The sequence below is a fragment of the Osmerus eperlanus genome, chromosome 5 (assembly GCF_963692335.1).
Source record: "Osmerus eperlanus chromosome 5, fOsmEpe2.1, whole genome shotgun sequence".
In the NCBI taxonomy this organism is placed as follows: domain Eukaryota; kingdom Metazoa; phylum Chordata; class Actinopteri; order Osmeriformes; family Osmeridae; genus Osmerus; species Osmerus eperlanus.
The window spans coordinates 8,161,534-8,180,859 of NC_085022.1; the positions used below are offsets into that span (position 1 = coordinate 8,161,534).

Consider the following 19,326-nt stretch of genomic DNA (forward strand, 5'->3'; position numbering starts at 1 on the left):
TCATATGCTTTCATAACAGTGTCAAGAATATTTTCCTTGACCGCAACTACAGTGGTAACATTTTCACTCGTCATAAAGATGTCATTAAGTGTTATTACACTGTCATATGCTTTCATAACAGTGTCAAGAATATTTTCCTTGACCTCAACTACAGTGGTAACATTTTCATTCGTCATAAAGAAGTCATTAAATTAGTCAAATGCTGTCATAAAAGTGGCATTAAGTCTGTCAAATGCTTTAAAATCCAAGAGATTACCTTTATTGCAATAAACTTTTCGCACAATATAAAAGGACCAGCAAAAATAGAATGTGGGCCATTATGGCTAGCAAACCGGTAACAAATTTAAGCAAACTAACTTGCTTTCCTCAAACAGGGTTCTAATATTGTCCTAACGTACTTTTTGAACATAATATTTTTTAACATTTATCATTTAGCAGACACTTTTAGATGTATTCATTAACCCTAACAACAAAAAAAGCACACAAAAAAAGGAGGACCATGTTCTATCAAAGGTTCTTAAGTGTACTTGTACATTATTGGAAGCAGTTTTCCACTTTTCTTTTTTGCTGTGATCGTTTCAGCCATCTCTTCTGTCACAGCCCTCCTGCAGCGCTCTGCAAACTCTGAGATCTTCTCACTATTTTCGTCTCCAGGGAGCAGGGTCTCGAAGATGTCCGGAAATGTGATGGCTAGTTCAGCAATTATAGCTGTTCTTGCAATGGTGTTGCGGTCAACGTTTATTTTGGCAAAGGCCTTTTTCATGGATCCAAATTTACCGAATCTCTTCAGGGCATTCTTGTACCGGCGGATGACTCCATCCGTTGTGGTCACTTAAAATAAATATATTTAGTCAGCATCTATTTTCAAACATGTATTGTGGATTTGGCACTCAATACATAGTAGCAAGAAACAATGTGATTATAAAGACAATCAAAGCCTGTACGTACTTCTTGAACGGCTGTGTGAATCTTTGTGTTTCTTTGACTTCTTGGTCTTTTTTTTTTGTCTTCTGAGGATGATGAGGAGCTTGAGTCTGAGGAGGGGGCAGGAGACGTTGAAGTTGAAGATGAGGAAGGAAACTGAGCAGTCTTTTTAGAGCCTGTGAGAAGGGGTGGGGTGAAGCACACAGGTGTATAAGTAAACAAAGCTCAAAAACCTCAATTTAAGCTTTTTTTATGTAGGCTCACTCTATATTTATTTATTTAGCAGATGCTGTTATCCAAAGCGACTTCCAAGTAAGAGTTTTACATACTATACGTAGACCATGATCATAAACAATGATCCATATTATTGTCTATTGGGTACTATCTTAAGTTTAATAATATAAGGAAAACCCAGATTATTTTGCTTTCTCATCCATCCCAACATCTAGTACTGCATGAATAACGTTATTGCCATAGTACCTGACTTGCTAGTTGATGCAGGCACCCCGGGGGCTCCCTTAATTTGGGAAAGCAAAAAGTCCTTGTCTGTTTTTAAGTCTTTGTTGGCCTCCTCCAGGTTTTTAACACGGTCTTGAAGGTGTTCGATTCTCTGGTGATCCAGTTTGGCTTGTTGTTTGAGTTTCACCAACTCCAACGCCCCTGTTGGAGCCAATGCTAGAATTTGGGGGGTAAACAGATCTTATTGAATATATATTAAGCTTTTTTATATCTACTGTCCTAGGAACGTCTCTTGCCGCATACACACAAACAGGGTAACAGGCTGTTATGTAATGTAGTACAATAAACAACATTGTATTTATTCTTTTCTGGACTAAACCAGTAAAATAATTACTAGGAATGGCCCAAACTATGACTTGTTGATGTGCTACTATCAGCCAAAGGACTTCTTAATAAATGAAATTATTAAACACAGGTTGGCTGCTGCAAAAGATTTAACAGCCATAGACAAAATATAAGCAGCTAGCAATTTATTTATTTATTTAGCTAGTTGCTGGTTTTAAATTTCAAGTTTTGCTGGATAGTACTGTAACACAAAATTACTTACATAATTTCCTCTGGGAAACTTTCGCCCGCTTGTTTTTGCCTGGTCGAACAGAGACATCTTCATGTGGCTGGTCCTCTTCTTGTGGCTGGTTCTCTTCCTGTGGCTGGTTCTCTTCCTGTGGCTGGTCCCTGTTCACCTTCTCCACTTCATTCTCGTCTTCATTTTCCTTCATTTTTTTTCCCTCCACCCTCCCACCACGAGGTCGTTTATTGAAACGAGTTTCCATCTAGGTAGCAAGAGTTGTACAAAGTAAAGAACACAAGCATTATGTAATGTCAGCTCCATTAGTAAACTCACAGTTCCTCACGTAACTTTGGCTAACCTAGCTGTTTAAAATGAGCTCGCTAGAAGAAGAAACAATTATGCAGAACTAGGTTACTAGCTAACGTTAGCCTGATGCCCGTTGATAAGGCCTACAGAGTTAGCTTAGCTAGCTAGCCTAGCTAACACCAGTTAACTTTACCTAGAACGAGAAAAATCTAACGGTATGTCAATGGTAAGTTCGCAAAGAGAATCCAAGTGTTTACCAATGTTTACCTTACCTCAAAAATCTATAACTTTTGCCAACTTCGTGCGTTTATATCTTCGACGACCTGCTTCAATTAGTGTTAGTCTGGTGGCACAATGATGCTCTGTGTCGACGTTGCCGTTGGTAAGGTAAAGAGCGACGAGGGAGAGTCATATGACGTATTTTCCTGTCAAACGGATACCGAGACAAAAAATTTGGGCGCGACATTCAAGGAAATCCGGATCAGAGACAAATAGGTTTTTGGTTTCGAAATTACTGTTTCAATGGCAGGGTTATTCCAAGCACTTCAAAAAAATATAAGGCATTCTGATACAAAGAGGAAGAAAAGAAAAATTGTTAAATGGATGCAGAAATGGGGCATACTGAAGAGGAGGATGAGGTGTGCAAAATGTAATCAAAGCATGCATTTGGTGAAATGCAATCGCAACGATGGGTTGCGGTGGTAAGTTAAGCATGTCTATAATTTACGTTAGCTTGCTAGATTTACAGGTAGCCTACTTATTGTAATCAAAAGTATAACGTAATAAAAAGTATAATAATAATTATTATTATTTATTTTTTACTAATGCTGCCTACTTGTGTAACTCAAAATGCTAGTTGATTATGGAGCCTGAAAGTCTGAAATTGGCATTATGCTAGGCCTACTGTATAATGTGGACAGTAACGACACGACAGTATGTTCTAGAAAATATATTTGATCTTTGTATATTTGATATTTAACATAATTGAACCTTCTTTTCCCTCAGGGTCTGTAAGCGTCACAAAAGTTATCCACTGTCTGTGCGCAATGGCTCAATATTCACCAAGTCTCACACCCCTTTGGCGAAATGGCTTGAGTTCATGCTCAGGTACAGTATTCATTTTAGTTTTATTTCGTAAATGATTTAGCTGTGTGAGTTATTCATGTGTAAGTATGTTACACTATGTTCCACTTCCACCTCTAATGTATTAGCACTAAATATATAGTTCCTATAAAATAACCCCTCATATAAGTCTTATGACACCTAAAGTAGACTAATTGATAATTCAATTTTGAAGTGGCTACCTACTTTGGTTTAGCATAATACTGAGTGCTTGTAGTTTCATGTCAACCCAGTTCAATGACAGGCGATTACATCATTGCAACAACAATACAAATTAAGAATGACTACAATTAGGATTAATTATTGCTTTTTCTTTTTTTCAGGTTTGCACAAGGTTTGCAGTTGAAGCAGCTTGACATGATCTCTGAGGGGATAGCAGCAAGCTCCAAGACACTGACAAGGATGACTAAAGTACTCAGAAAGGTTGTTGCAATACTGTAATTATCTAGGTTAAAAATATATGTCAATGTTTGATAAGTCACATCCCACTGTAGACAATTGAATACAACATTGCTACACACTTATTTAGTACACTCAGTGACACATGCAATGCTTATGCATTGATGGTTAGTGCGTGTAAACACGTATAAACGCATGTAACGCACTAACACACTTTATTCCTAAATATTTGTATACATGATACATTTATCATATTCAATACTAAATCAAAAGTCAACTTACTGTTGTTTTATGTCTACATTGAAGGTGTGTGTTGCTGCCCTCAAGCGAATGAAAAAGAGAGGAATGAGAATTGGTGGTCGTCATCGATTTGTTGTCATCGACGAGAGCAAATTTGCCCACAAACGAAAGGTATACTTGTGTGCAGCTGTTCTATAACCTTACTTAACATTTATATACTTTGCTAATTTTAGGAGAAACATTCAGATGTCCGTTATTTCCTTTTGTCCACACTCTTTCACGCGTTAATTAATATACATAATACTGTAAACCGCAGTGCAAGTGGAAAGGATACCACATGTTAAAACATTTATACAGCCCAACCCTTATTAAAGTATATTTATTTACTTTTCAGTACCATCGTGGCCGATGTGGCAAAACTTGGCGCCGTGAATGCCAGTGGGTCTTCGGGATGCTGGAGGTTGATGGTCCTTCCAGAAGACCCATTCTGAGACTCGTCAGGGACCGCTCAAGGCAAACCCTTACAGGCCACATCCGACGACACATCAGGCCCAGAACACCCATCCTCACAGATGAATGGCATGCTTATAAGGGGCAGCTTTCCCAGTACGGATATAGCCAATATTCTGTCTGCCATAAAAGGAACTTTGTTGACCCTGACACAGGTGCTCACACTCAGCATATTGAGCGTGCGTGGCAGAAATACAAACTGGAAATATGGCGTCATAGAGGTAATCGCACTCCGGAGTCACTGAAGATTCAGCTTAAAATGATAGAGTGGCACCACTGGTTAGGGACACACCATCATAATGGTGTCTTGGGCAGACTTTTCCATGACGTGAAAAAACAAGTCGGGTAAGCGTAGGCCTAGAGGTTCTGTTTGAGTTGTTGGGTTTGGTTTTAGTTTGCTTAAATTTGGTAATTATGTTTGCCAGCCATTCTGGCATGGCCCACATTCTATTATTTTTTTATCGGTAATGTAGCTTCAGCATACCTGAAGCCAGCATGTATGTTTAAATGTATATTGATTTCTGGACATCTTTGAGACCCTGCTCGCTGGAGACAAAAAAAGTGAGAAGATCTCTGCGTTTGCAGAGCGCTGCAGGAGGGCTGTAACAAGAGATGGCTGAAATGATCACAGCAAAAAAGAAAAGTGGAAAACTGCTTCCAATAGTGTACAAGTACACTTAAAAACCTTTGATAGAACATGGTCCTCCTGTTTTTGTGTGCTTTTTTGTTGTTAGGGTTAATGAATACATGTAAAAGTGTCTGCTAAATGATAAGTGTTGTTAAAAAATATTACGTACAAAAAGTAAGTTAGGACAATATTGGAACCCTGTTTGAGGAAAGCAGGTTAGTTTGCTTAAATTTGTTACCGGTACAATCTATTTGTTCTGGTCCTTTTATATTGTGCAAAAAGTTTATTGCATTAAAGGAAATCTCTTGTATTTAAAAGCATTTGACAGACTTAATGCCACCTTTATGACAGCATTTGACTAATTTAATGACTTCTTTATGACGAATGAAAATGTTACCACTGTAGTTGAGGTCAAGGAAAATATTCTTGACACTGTTATAAAAGCATATGACAGTGTAATAACACTTAATGACATCTTTATGACGAGTGAAAATGTTACCACTGTAGTTGAGGTCAAGGAAAATATTCATGACGCTGTTATAAAAGTATATGACAGTGTAATAACACTTAATGACATCTTTATGACGAATGAAAAGGTTACCACTGTAGTTGCGGTCAAGGAAAATATTCTTGACACTTATGAAAGCATATGACAGTGTAATAACACTTAATGACATCTTTATGACGAGTGAAAATGTTACCACTGTAGTTGAGGTCAAGGAAAATATTCATGACGCTGTTATAAAAGTATATGACAGTGTAATAACACTTAATGACATCTTTATGACGAATGAAAAGGTTACCACTGTAGTTGCGGACAAGGAAAATATTCTTGACACTGTTATGAAAGCATATGACAGTGTAATAACACTTAATGACATCTTTATGACGAGTGAAAATGTTACCACTGTAGTTGAGGTCAAGGAAAATATTCATGACGCTGTTATAAAAGTATATGACAGTGTAATAACACTTAATGACATCTTTATGACGAATGAAAAGGTTACCACTGTAGTTGCGGACAAGGAAAATATTCTTGACACTGTTATGAAAGCATATGACAGTGTAATAACACTTAATGACATCTTTATGACGAGTGAAAATGTTACCACTGTAGTTGTGGTCAATGAAAATATGCTTGACACTATTATAAAAGCATATGACAGTGTATTAACACTTAATGACATCTTTATGACGAGTGAAAATGTTACCACTGTAGTTGAGGTCAAGGAAAATATTCATGACACAATTATAATGGTCTCATGACAGCGTGTCAAAACCAACCCCATTGTCAAAACCAACCCCATATGACAGTAGTATTTAATGCTAACACATAAAGCTAAATACACTGCTCTAAAACATGTATGGAACACGTAATCACCACAATATTACATTGTCATTTAAACTTCAGGGATATCAATCTGTCCAGTTAGGAAGCATAAGCAATTGTGAATCAATTGTCACCTGTTTTGGTGCAAATTAAAGTGACAACAGGTGCACTGGAGAGGCAACAGCACGACAACACCTCAAATAAAGTTAAATTATTTTATTCAAGTTTGATAATTAGGCTATTTTGTCTCAGTCAATGTCAAGTTGTCATAACAAAGACAGTGACAGGTTATTTTGTCTCAGTTAATGTCAAGTTGTCATGACAAAGACATTGACAGGTTATTTTGTCTCAGTTAATGTCAAGTTGTCATAACAAAGACATTGACAGGTTATTTTGTCTCAGTTAATGTCAAGTTGTCATAACAAAGACATCAGAAACAATGTCAACCTTGCATAAGAAATGACATAATTTACCGAATGACACCTAATGACAACATTCATAAACATTCATGAACATCCTTTCATGTGTCATGTCATGGTTATGACAGTGACATGACAGTGTCATGTCACTCTTATTCACACCCCTTCAAATAAAGTGTTACCGAAAAGCTTTCCCCGCCCTGCACCCTGGTTTTCTCCCACATTCCTGGAAGACAATGTAACAGGGAAGGACAACGCTAAACATTTTGAAACTGATCAGTGCACACAGAAACCCCATCCTGTGTTAAATCACCTCTACGCACACCTACTACCATAATCACCAACCATCATTCATATTTCTGTCCATAAGAGCGTAGCTTATAAACAGGACTATCATCCAGCGGAGAACCACTGCTTTACGTGACAGTCGCATTGCGTTCTGTCACAGCCCCCTCCAAGCCATGAGCCCCATGAATCATATCCACCTTTCCCTATGTTGCGACGGTCATGTTCACAACTCTCCATCCTTCCCCCATTTACCAGACCCTCACTGGCTTCAGTGCCCTAAGGAGGACCTTCTCCAGACAACAAGGGGGTGGGGGTGGAAGGATCAGAGGAGTTAAAGTGATTCACTGCTGACATTTCACAAATATTAGTGATCAGATTGTTGTACTGTGAGAGATTGTGTTCAGAGTGCTGTTCCTGTCACCTCCCCCTCCGTGCTCTTCTTGTCACCTCCCCCCTGCATGCTCCTGTCAGGTGGAGACTCAGTGTGACGCTCCACGGCCGTTAGTGACGTCATGACATTCCCACAGCCTGCCAAGACAATAAGTTATTTTGGACCAATTGACATGCCTTATGAAATGTCGTTATGACCATCCTGAAAACAGGGGCAGCACTGGGTCAGTGGTTAATGGCCGGAATGGAGGGCAAATAAACCTGGGTGGTTGACACAGCACCAGGGGCGAATCTAGGTTCCCACTTTTGGGGGGGCTAAGTCCCTAGATAAAACCTATTATTTTTTACCTGTGACCCAGCAAAACTAGGGGGGTATGGGGGCATGTTCCCCCAGAATACATTTTTGAAAATATCCTTTTAAATAGTGTCCTCTAGTGGGTTTTAGGAAGAGAAATTAACAAATTTAGATTTAAAATATGGCACAACAACATATTGAAGACATCTGCTGAGATAGGTGCCAATTATACCTATGTGCTATACCTTTAGGTATAACACTAAGTTTAAAATGGTAAAATAAACAAAATGGTTAAATCATCACAAGTTAATTGGGTGTGCTTTGCCTTCGGCAAGGGCACAACCTTTGTTCTCTCACATATATATTATTATTATTTTTTTTATTATTCTTTTTGCCCCCCTAAAACTCAGTCAATATTTGGCCTACATAGACAACCTAGGTGTCAAACGTTTCGTCTTGGTAGCGATTGAGTTGCTTCTATTGGGATTTACGTTCTGTTGCATGGTTTAAGTGGAAATTAAGTTTTTGTGGCGAAAAGTGAAGCTAACGGTGGCTAACTTGCTAGCCACAGTCAATGACGCTACTTACGTCACTAACGTCACGAAACCTCGCGTGACTACCTCTAGCAGAACATTAGTTTAGCAGCTCGTTAACTTCTGGGAGATAGCTAAGCTAACTGCTTTACTGCAAGGCAGCTGCAGAAACGCCACAAGCAAAGAGACCAGGGTGATAACTATTTACTCATTTTACTTTGTGATATGACACACAATTGTGACGTGTAATGTACAATATAAGCTGATTTTATTAAGGAAGTACATCTACTTTCGGAAACAGTAGTCTACTATTTCACTGAAGTATTAGCATCATGACATTAGCCTCTGTTGCCCGGGCAACACATACTACAGTGGTCTATGATATCTGTTTTCAATCGTTAAAATAAACATTCCTCACAAATACATTTTCGTTGTAGGATTTATTATGACATTACATTACAAGTAAACGATTTGTGGGTGAAATTATCATTACCTGTGGTTTCAAACCAGTGTTGCTCACTGAAACGCTGTAGCCTACGCGAGACACTACAAAAACATCTACACAGCTGTAGGAAGTCAAACGGCGACAGAACATGTTCGGCACTCCCCTTACTTAAATCAAAAGTCTTTCAATAGGTGAAACTATCTGACTATTAACCTGAACTTCATTGCCACAGCCTAAACTTTGTCAATCTGTTCATGAAAATAATTAATTTCAGCCTAAACCGTACAACGGAACGTTAAATCCAATTCAACCAACGCAATCGCTACCAAGACGAACACAGCAGTAGTCTAGTACTGTACTGTAGTAGTACAATTTACCGGGGCAGCTCCACACAGGGCTATATCGCACTTGGCGTTGTTACTGACAATGATCGCTACCAGTTTCCACTAAATAAATGTCAAGCTTATTTACGTTTTTGGGGGCATATTTTCAGTTAGCAGATGGTACTGTTTGAATCGCGATTCCATCTTATACTGCCGGTAACGTCATAGAATAATCTTCAAAGGGGGTTCTTTATTCATGAATGAATGCAATATGAGTAGGCTAAAATATCACGAGAAGGGAAAAACTTAAAAGGACGTTTAAGTCATAGAGATTAGGTCAATTTTTACACTGGTCTGACAAATTTATTCGTTTTGATTCAACGATGAGGCTGCCTCTTGCAGGTGAAATAAGACATCTATTTTATTCTACACTTCACTCGTATTTTCAGTTGTAAATGAGCAGCAAAAAAAAATGCTTTTAAATCTATGTAATCTTTATAAATAATAAGTATGCATTTTTATATAAAGTATACAGAAATATCAGTTGTAAAAATGTCATTCAAAAACGGACCCCTGTGCAACCGACGCAAGCAAGCACACCCTACAATTTCCCCAGAAATTGTACCCTCTCTAGTTATAGATGTCGTGGCTCTCTTTTATCATTCCGGTTCATTGATCCTGTGGGTATGTTATATTATGGCAACTTTCACAGCTTTTTCCAGCTTGGGTCAGACAGTCGCTCCCAGTCTGTTTATTTGACGTTATCACCATCTGTCTGCACGCTCTCGAGGCTCACTCACCCACTCACCCACTCACGCACGCACGATCAAACAGAGCCGTGCGCTTGCCACAACAGTCTCAAACAGGCAGGAGTCCTGTGCTTCTTGAGACTATATTTGATTTCTAACTCTAAAAATGAAACAAAATAAGTTCACTAAATCGGTTGTTAGGTGTGAATTTGACATTCTCAAAAAAAAAAAAAAAAAAAAAAGGGCTAGATACGCCCCTGCACAGCAAACCACTTGAACTGGGTTTGATTCCTGAAGACACTTCTTCACTTCTGCTCTGTTCTCTTCTCTATATTCTCATCTCACCCATCTTATCCTCGTTCCTGTTGTTTCATCAAAGCTGGCCATCATATATAGAGAAAGTGGGAATTTAAATTAGGAGGTTCTCAGTTGTCACTCAGGGTCCAGTGGTGCAGATAGCTGAGGGCTAATGACTCATAAAGCGTTCTATTTTTACACTGCAGACAAATCACAAACACACTACCGGGACTGTGTCATGCAAATGTTCTCTCAGTACGACTTAAACTTCACACATTACATATAAACCTCAGAGTTATAAAAAGCTGCGGGTGGTAATGTTAGTAGGCTCTGGGATATATCTGTTTCTAGTAAAGGATTTTTTTTGGTTGCATATTTGAACCATCCAACCACCTTTTTATTGCAGACCAACATACAGTAGCTAAAGCAACGCATAAGTCATATTTCCTTCCACTGAGAACAACTTAAAAAACACAACTTCATTTTTAAGTTCTCAAACTTACAGTGTAATGGCGGGCATATGCTCACATGCCCCCCTCCGTGCAGAACGAGCTAGCACACGACCAGTTCATACAGGCGCTCTCTCCTACGGATCTGTGCATACAGACCCAGCTGGCTCATCCTGAGTCATTGCAGAAAGCCTTGGAGAGGAAGCTGGTGTGGGCTGGAGCTTCAGCTGGGGCTGTGATGGGGGTGCAGGGAGACAGACCCTCTGTGCGGGCTGGGGGGCAGAGCAGCCCAGAGCTGGAAAAGCCTGCATGGATGGCTGAAATGACAGAACTAATTCAGGCTGTGTCACTACAGGCAGCACAAAACACACGCCCTGGTCCCAGGGTCTGCTGGGGTTGTGGCCAGCCAAGCCAGCCAGGCCATTTGGCTGTTGTGGCTTCTGTCAAACACTTCAAGTACTCCTGGGTGGCCTGCCCTTTACTGTAAGGACTGATCAGTCTGCTCTCCAGTGACATCACAGTGGTGCACAGGGCAGGGGCACGCTACTCAAACGCCGACGCCATGTCCCGTCGGCCCTGTACTGCAGACGGTTGCCGCCACTGTGAGCGGAGAGAGGGACAGGAGAGGGAGCTGTGTGCAGAGTAGGGGGTCTGTGCCACAGAGTGTCGGGGGAGCGGGCCTGTCAGCTGTGAGCTGCAGACTGTCTACATGGCTGCATTGGGGGAACAGCAGGGACGGGACGCAGACCTACAGCCAGTGCTACAGTGGGTAGAGGCGCAGGTGAGGCCACCATGGAAAGAGGTAACAGCGCTTTCATTTGCAACCTAAGGGTTGTGGTCAAAATTTGAGAGACTGCGGCTGGCGGATGGCGTGCTCCAGCGGGCATGGAAAGAGTCAGCTACGGGGGAGGAGAGGTGGCAGGTGGTGGTCCCAAAAGCATTGCGGGACCAATGGGGGGTGGGGACTGGACACTTTGGAGTCACAAAAACACTCAAGGGGCAGCACAAGAGGGAGGGATGTGGAGGACTTTTGCCACCGCTGTGACAACTGCACAGCGAGAAAGGGCCCCACAGGCCACTCTCACGCTCAGCTCTAACAGTTCCCGGTGGGGGCTCCCATGGAGAGGATGGGAGTGGACGTAGTTGGGCTGTTCCCCACCACAGACAGTGGAAACCGCTGGGTGCTCACGGCCATGCATTATTTCACAAAATGGCCCGAGGCCTATGCTCTGCCTGACCAGGAGGCAGAGACCATCGTCGATGCCCTGACAGCAGGGATGTTCAGCAGGTTTGGAGCTGCAGAGTCGATCCACAGCGACCAAGGCAGAAACTCCCATGTCCCGTGTGTTCGCCTCCATGTGTGAGAGGCTGGGTATGCACAGCCCTCCTGTTCCCCCTGGGCCAGAGTATGCCCGGAGACTCCAGGAGCGCCTGGAGACAGCCCACACCTTTGCCAGAGAGCAGCTGGTGAATGCAAGTGTGAGGCAGAAGAGGAACTATGACGTGCACACCCGGGGTAGGCACTTTGTGGCTGGGGAGCTGGTTTGGGTCTGGTCTGGGTTTCCGGTGCACCTGCAGGATGGCCGCACTGACGAGAGCTCCGCGAGTACCTAGCAGCCTTTGTTGTGCTATTGTTCATAATTTGTTTTGTCCATGTTACATTGTCGCTCATTCAGTACGACCGGCAGACACTTCTGGATATTAGGTTGTCACTTGGCAAAGATTATTTTACGAACTTTAATTCTACTTTCCAGAGTACGAGCTCGGACTGCAGTTGTTCCGCCGCTGTGCTTACCTGCAAGGCGGAAGCAGAAGAAACAAGGCCGACGTGCTGGAGTTCTCGTCCGAACTCGTAAACGGTGCTTCAAACCTGCTTTTCCAACCATCCTACTTGCTAACATTCAGTCCATCGACAACAAAATGGATGAACTTAATGCTCGTGTAAAATTCCAACGGGACATCAGAAACTGCTGTGTACTGGCGTTCGTCGAGACTTGGCTGTCTCCAGAGATCTCCGACACGTCGGTTACAACGTCGGGATTCAACGTATACCGCCAAACAATTTTTGTGTTGAAATTTAACACCATGTAATGTGTTTAAATTACACCACACAAACTAAGTAAAATGTACTCAGTGTTATCAATTAATATTCACAAAGTATTAGCAATTAATATTCACAAAGTATATCAGGTAAGGCTTACTTAATTTTTCGTAGTCAATTTTACTTGATTGTCAAATACAAAAAGACTTATAAATATAACTGCAAGCAGCAATGTGGTGGCCAAGCAGGTCAGATAAACCAGAAGAAACATTCGACATTAGTGACTGCGGTGTACCTGGCTTCCTTTGCAGTGGCTTATAGTCTCGCTAAACAGAGAATCAGAGACATGACAAGCTTGTCAGCTTTGGCTGGATTTGAACCTCTGATAATCTGTGCCAAATTAGGTGAATATTTGGTATTCACCAAAAACATTTTATTTGTTCATTCAAAATGGCGGCCACATAAATTCAGCTGGTATCACAATTTATTATGTGTCAGACACGGGATCGCCCCCTAGAGGTTAGATGACACAACCTTTTGTGGACCTCTTTGAAACAGGGTCCCGAGCACCTGTACCAAGTTTGTTGTCAATTCAGCGAATATTTCCTGAGATATGATCTTCATCGCCGACTTTGATCAGCTTTACCGGAATGTGAAAAGGTTTGTGAGGCTTGATCTGAAGATAAATGGTGCCATATTTTTGCTTATTGCAGCGCCACCTAGAGGTGAAATGGCATGACCTATTTTGGACCTCTTTAGAACAGAGTCCCTAGTCCTTACACCAAATTTGGTGTCAATGCAGTAAAGAGGTGCTGAGATATGACCTCACTTCTTTTATGGTGGCTTGGTTGACGACTTTGATTGGCTGTTCCAGTCAAAAGGTTTAGATAATCAAATTGTGTTGTGATGTCACAAAAGACATGCTTGGTCTGAAGATGATCTGTGCCAAATTTGGTGAAGGTTGGACAAACCTTATAGGAGAGGTAGCGAAAAAACGTTATATTCAAAATGGCGGCCACATCAATTCAGCCACATCAATTTGATTGGCTGTAACTAACAAACGGTTGCGAAAATCAAAGCTCCAGGGGATAACTTTTTCCTTGCGTCGCCACAATTTCAAGGTCACCTTTTTATCACGCTCCATATACATTCATATATATTATGTAAATGATCTTAAACAAGAATAAGGTGTAGGTAAATATTTTTTTTATTTGAAGCACAATCATACTGTATATATATATATATAAATATTTTAAGTGCTTCACTGAGCTACCAAACTAAAACATTTTAAGCAAAATAAAACATTTCAAAATAGAAAGTGCTACAGTTTAAAAGTGCTTCCCTGAACTGAGACCTAACATTTCATGGCTCAAAGTCTTATAGCGGGTCCCACCTTGCTGTCCCATGCCCTTCAGATGGCCAACACCTGTAATTTGGCCTTCTTGCCCTATGGCCTTGGCTAAATCATCTTGCCACACTCTCCCTAGCATCAAAATCCTAGCTCCATGGGTTAGCTCCATGGCCCAGCTTCGTAACTCAGGGGTCCGCAATTCATTTTTACAAGGGGCCACATGAGAAACCTGAAATGTGTTGGAGGGCCTCATCAATTTGCTCACTATTCATTTTCTCCCATTGTAAAAAGCAGTAAAGTATATATTTTGATTAGCTGCTACTGGTTATCAGAAGAATAAGGATATTCTGTAAATATTTATATAAATATTTTAGATTTTGGTGTAGGTCAAATAGGAAAGATTATAGAAGTAATAAACAGTATAAACAACAACAACAGTGTTTCATTTTATTTGTAACCAGTTAATCTTCACAAACACTGAAAAGTTGTTTTGCAGTATGTTAAAGATGTGGAATTGATCAACTTTATACAAAAAGCAATACGTTTTTTCAGTTCATTTTGTTCTGTGAGAGAAATCCAGTGGGCTTGAACAAGTGCATCGAAATCTCTCTGAATGTCTGAGGTGCATATGCGAAGGACAGCTGACAGGTGATGTTCAGGGTCTGCAGTTAAACTAGCAAACCATCAGCCCGCGCCCACTAAATCAGTCAAGTTCTTATTATGTCTGCGTCAGTTGTTTTTGTCACAGCTTTCACTTTGACTTCAGTAAACAGATACTTTGAAGTCCATGTCTTGTAGTTTTTCATTTTCGAGGGCTAACCAACAGCTAACTCTCCTGTCGGTGAGGTTGCGCAAGTGCACATATGTAAATCGCCTGATCACTGTAGTCTTTCAGGACTACATATTTACTACCGCTCAACACATTTATTTATTTTAAATTTTTGATTTACCTCACACGGGCCGGATTGAGACAGCCTGTGGCCGGTTATGGCCCGCGGGCCATACAATGCCCAGGTCTGCTAAACTGACTCTCTGGTGCTCAGGTCGTAATTTCAATCACACAGCACGGAGCTACAGGAATATCTGGACCACAGCCAATCAGAGGCAAAGACCCGCCCCATCTCTGTCTCTGATTGGTTTAGACCACGATATGATCCAACCATGAGTGTCAGTTCCGTCTTAGGATAACAAACGCTTCGTTTGTGGAGAGACAGCGGATGCGAGGAGGTTAGGTGCACCGGTGCGACCTAGGAAAAAATTTAGTCGCACCCGTACACATTTTGGTCGCATAGTGCGACCAAATTGGTCGCACTCTAGAGCCCTGGTGAGGCTTGGTCTGAAGATCAACTGTGGCAATTTTGAAGAAGATTCGACAAGAATTGTAGGAGGAGTAGCGAAAACACGCTTTTCCTTAACATTCAAAATGGCGGAGAATCTATATAACTGGGTATGACGTCCAACTGGGTTGGACTCGTCTTGATCCAGGGAATACAACAATACCTCATTTTGGAAAATGAGGCATATGGTTCGCTGCTTGGCCCCTAATAAATATAGCTGCAAACAGCAATGGGGTGGCCAAGCAGGTCAGATGACCCTGAAGAAACTTTCGACATCCTCAGAAGAGTGTTCCAAGTACATGCAGCAAGTTTGGCGTGAATCCATCAAAGATTTGCTGAGATACGACACAACTTTCTGTTTGGCGGCTCTGCTGCCGATTTCGATTGGCTGTACCGGACAAACGGTTTCGAAAATCTAAAATCATTTTGATAGTTTGTGTGAGGATTGCATTGACTATAGCTTGTAGCTTGACTACAGGTAACTAGCGACTGCGGTGTACCTGGCTTCCTTTGCAGTGGCTTACAGTCTCGCTAAACAGAGAATCAGAGACATGACAAGCTCGTCGGCTTTGGCTGGATTCTAACCTCTGACGTTGCCGTTGCCAGGACACCAACTTATCCTAGTGAGCGATTCTCAGTGCATATAGTCATATCAGTCAATATAAGCAGTTTTTCCGGTGGCAAGCGGTTGTCCGATTTGGCCCAAGTTTAAACAGCTGTAATTCAGTCCTATTTTTACATGTCAAGGTGATTGTGGTCTGAAGATAATCTGTCCCAAATTTGGTGAGTATTTGATACATTTTGTAGGAGTGAACAAAAACGTTTTATTAATTCATTCAAAATGGCGGCATCAATTCTGCTGGTATCACAAGTTAACATGCGTCAAACATGGGATCTCCTAAGATATCACGAGACATAGGAATCACTGAAATACAACAAACAAATCAACAGTTATTGGTCAAAACACAATTTTGCCTATTGTAGCGCCCCCTAGAGCTCAAATGACCCTACCTTTTTTGGACCTCTTAATAACAGGGTCATGAATCCATACACCAAGTTTGGAGTCAATGCATCAAAGATTCACTAAGATATGACCTCACTTCCGTTTTTCCGGATCAGTTGCTGAATTTGATTGGCTGTAACTAACAAACGGTTGCGAAAATTAAAGCTCCAGGGGATAACTTTTGTGAGGCTTGGTCTGAAGATCATCTGTGGCAATTTTGAAGAAGATTCAACAAGAATTGTAGGAGGAGTAGCGAAAAAACGCTGTTCGTTAACATTCAAAATGGCGGAGAATCTATATGACTGGGTATGACGTCATAGAGTGCGTTGAACTTGTCTTGATTCAGGGAATCCAATGATACCTCATTTTGGAAAATGCGGCATATGGTTCAAAGGTAACGTGTGTAAACACACCTTCAACTTTGACCCATTGGTGGCGCTAGAGGGTTGGAATGGGAGACATGAAACTTGGTGAAAGTGATGAGGTGACAAGTCCCAAAGAGTGTGCCAAATTTCACAACTTCTGACCATGTGGTTCTAGGGGCTGCCATAGACTCCCATGGCAGATGTATAATAAAAATAAATATAGCTGCAAGCAGCAATGGCGGATTCCTCCAAACATTGCAAACCATTGAAAAATGTATATTCTTCACAAATTGTCACTGTATAGAAAAATTCATGCTGCAGACTTACCAATGGGATACCAAATCTGAAATGCAATACCATCAAGATCCACAAGGGCCTTCGCTTCAAGCCAAGGAATGAGTGGGGGCTTGGTCAGCCCACACTCTCCTGAAATGTTGTGTTTGCGTCTCGCCAAGCTTGCACGTGTGTCAAGGGAAAGGCTGAGTGTGTGAGAATGTGGAGAGCGCGTGCTGAGGAGCAAAGGGAGACTTTTCATTGGAAATATCCATAGCAATTAGCCAAGCATGCATGTTTCAAATATTCACAATAAATCTATATTTCATCTTACAGTCAACTTTTTCTGAGATTTGTGTACTAAACATTCTCAAGAGTCTTCATGAACTTGTGATTGAATCAGAGTTTTTTGACTGGCAGATGTGTAAAGCATTATTTTAGCGTTGGAAATAAATTAGATTTCCTTTATGATAAGATGTAAATTCTGGAGAAGGCAGGCCGGAAGGAGTCACGACAAAGGAAAGGAGTGGACTTGGGTTTATTAGTCGAGCGGCCCGGATCAAACAATCAGTTCAAGACGAGCTGATGGCATGAGTGAGAACTCTGTCTCTCAGTCGTGCTTAAATACATGAGTTGGACAGTACAGATATAGAATGCACAGAATTGCTTCCTTAACCCTTGTGTTATCTTCGGGTCATTCTGACCCATCAGTCATTGTGACCCACCGTCGTATTGCGACAAATTTACCTCATACAAAAACAAAGTGAAGCATTTTCTTTTAACTGTCGGGCTGTCTCAGACCCCCCACATTGGAATGGTTAAAAGAAAATTATTTTTATTTGTTTTTGTATTGGGTAAAATTGGGTAAACACAACAATGGTTCGTTATGAACCTTTGGGTCATGTGACCCGAAGGCAGCACGAGGGTTAACGGGTCTTCAGTGGTCAGTACACTGATACACTAGAACGTTCAGCAGGTGAAGTGGTCGTTAATCACATAAGCCCTATTTGTACATGATTTTCCTTACTGTCTCCCCACTGTCTGGACTGCATGCTATATTCTGCTCAGAGGGGGCCTCACTGCATGACCTCTTGACCTTACCGAGACACAAGCTGTACATGTACCCAGAAACTCTGCCTTACACTTTATTTCAATCATTTTTTAAGATATTAATTTGCTTTCTCACATGGGAACATGATGTAGTGTCTTTCACGTGACACACCAAGTTTGGTGTTGATATTTCAAAGATTTGCTGAGATTTGATCCAACTTTCTGTTTGGTTGCTTTGTTGACGATTTTGATTGGCTGTACCGGACAAACGGTTTTGAAATTCAAAAATCTGTTGAAGAATTCAGTGAGGGTTGCTCTGTCGATGATACCTGCCAATTCTGGGGAAGATTGGACAACAATTGTAGGAGAAGTAGCGAAAAAACGTGTTTCCTAAATCTTTATTGTACAAAAAAATCCAATATGGCGGCCGTTATAGGTTATTGAGGCTTTTTTGTTCCTCATGAGAAATAAGGCATATCTAATGAATTTCAGAATTTTGGGACAAATGGGATGCGAATGGCATCACTTTGTAAATGGACAATTGGGGCTTGGCCGTAGCGCCACCTATGGATAATGGTGCGTCATTTGTGGTGTGGTAGTTACTCCTGGCCTATACTATCAATGTTTCAGGATTTTGAGAACTTTTTCTAAAATGCATTACCATCAAGATCCACAAGGGCCTTCACTTCAAGCCAAGGAATGAGTGGGGGCTTGGTCTGCCCACAATTGCCTGAAATGTTGTGTATGCGTCTCGCCAAGCCCGCGCGTGTGTCAAGGGAAAGGCTGAGTGTGTGAGAGTGTGGAGCGCGCGCGCGCTGAAGAGCAGGGGAGACATTTAATTGGAAATTTCGTTAGCAATTAGCCAAGCATGCATGTTTCAAATATTCACCACAAATCGACTTTTCATGTTACAGTCAACTATTCCTCAGATTTGTGTACTAAAAATTCTCAAGTCTTCATATGAACTTGTGATTGAATCAAAGTATCAATTTTTGACCGGCGGATGTGTAAAGCATTATTTTAGCGTTAGCGATAAATTCGATTTGCTTTATATCAACCATTTTTGGAGATATGAAATAGCCTTTGCACATGGTAACATGTTGTAGTGTCTTCCTTGTGACATACCAAGTTACGTGTTGATATCTCAAAGATTTGCTGAGATTTGACCCAACTTCCTGTTTGGTTGCTTTTTTGCTGATTTTGATTGGCTGTGCCGGACAAACGGTTTA

General features: G+C 41.2%; 1 protein-coding gene across 1 annotated transcript; it reads right to left on the reverse strand.

Moving 5' to 3' along the window:
• Positions 1–517: 517 nt before the first annotated feature.
• LOC134020629 (coiled-coil domain-containing protein 106-like) lies at positions 518–2,162 on the reverse strand. Its single transcript, XM_062460788.1, has 4 exons — positions 1,991–2,162; positions 1,405–1,584; positions 949–1,089; positions 518–831 (listed from the first exon to the last, which is right to left on the reverse strand). Exons 1-4 carry the CDS (start codon positions 2,160–2,162, stop codon positions 518–520), a joined length of 807 nt encoding a protein of 268 aa, XP_062316772.1.
• Positions 2,163–19,326: the final 17,164 nt, after the last annotated feature.

Excerpts from the sequence above, each read along its gene's own strand:
- LOC134020629 (XM_062460788.1), bottom strand. The coding sequence starts at position 2,162 with ATGAAGGAAAATGAAGACGAGAATGAAGTGGAGAAGGTGAACAGGGAC. Across the intron at positions 1,585-1,990 it reads AGTTTCCCAGAGGAAATTAT|GGGCGTTGGAGTTGGTGAAA; the intron begins GTAAGTAATTTT and ends TGGCTCCAACAG. Across the intron at positions 832-948 it reads TTCACACAGCCGTTCAAGAA|TGACCACAACGGATGGAGTC; the intron begins GTACGTACAGGC and ends ATTTATTTTAAG.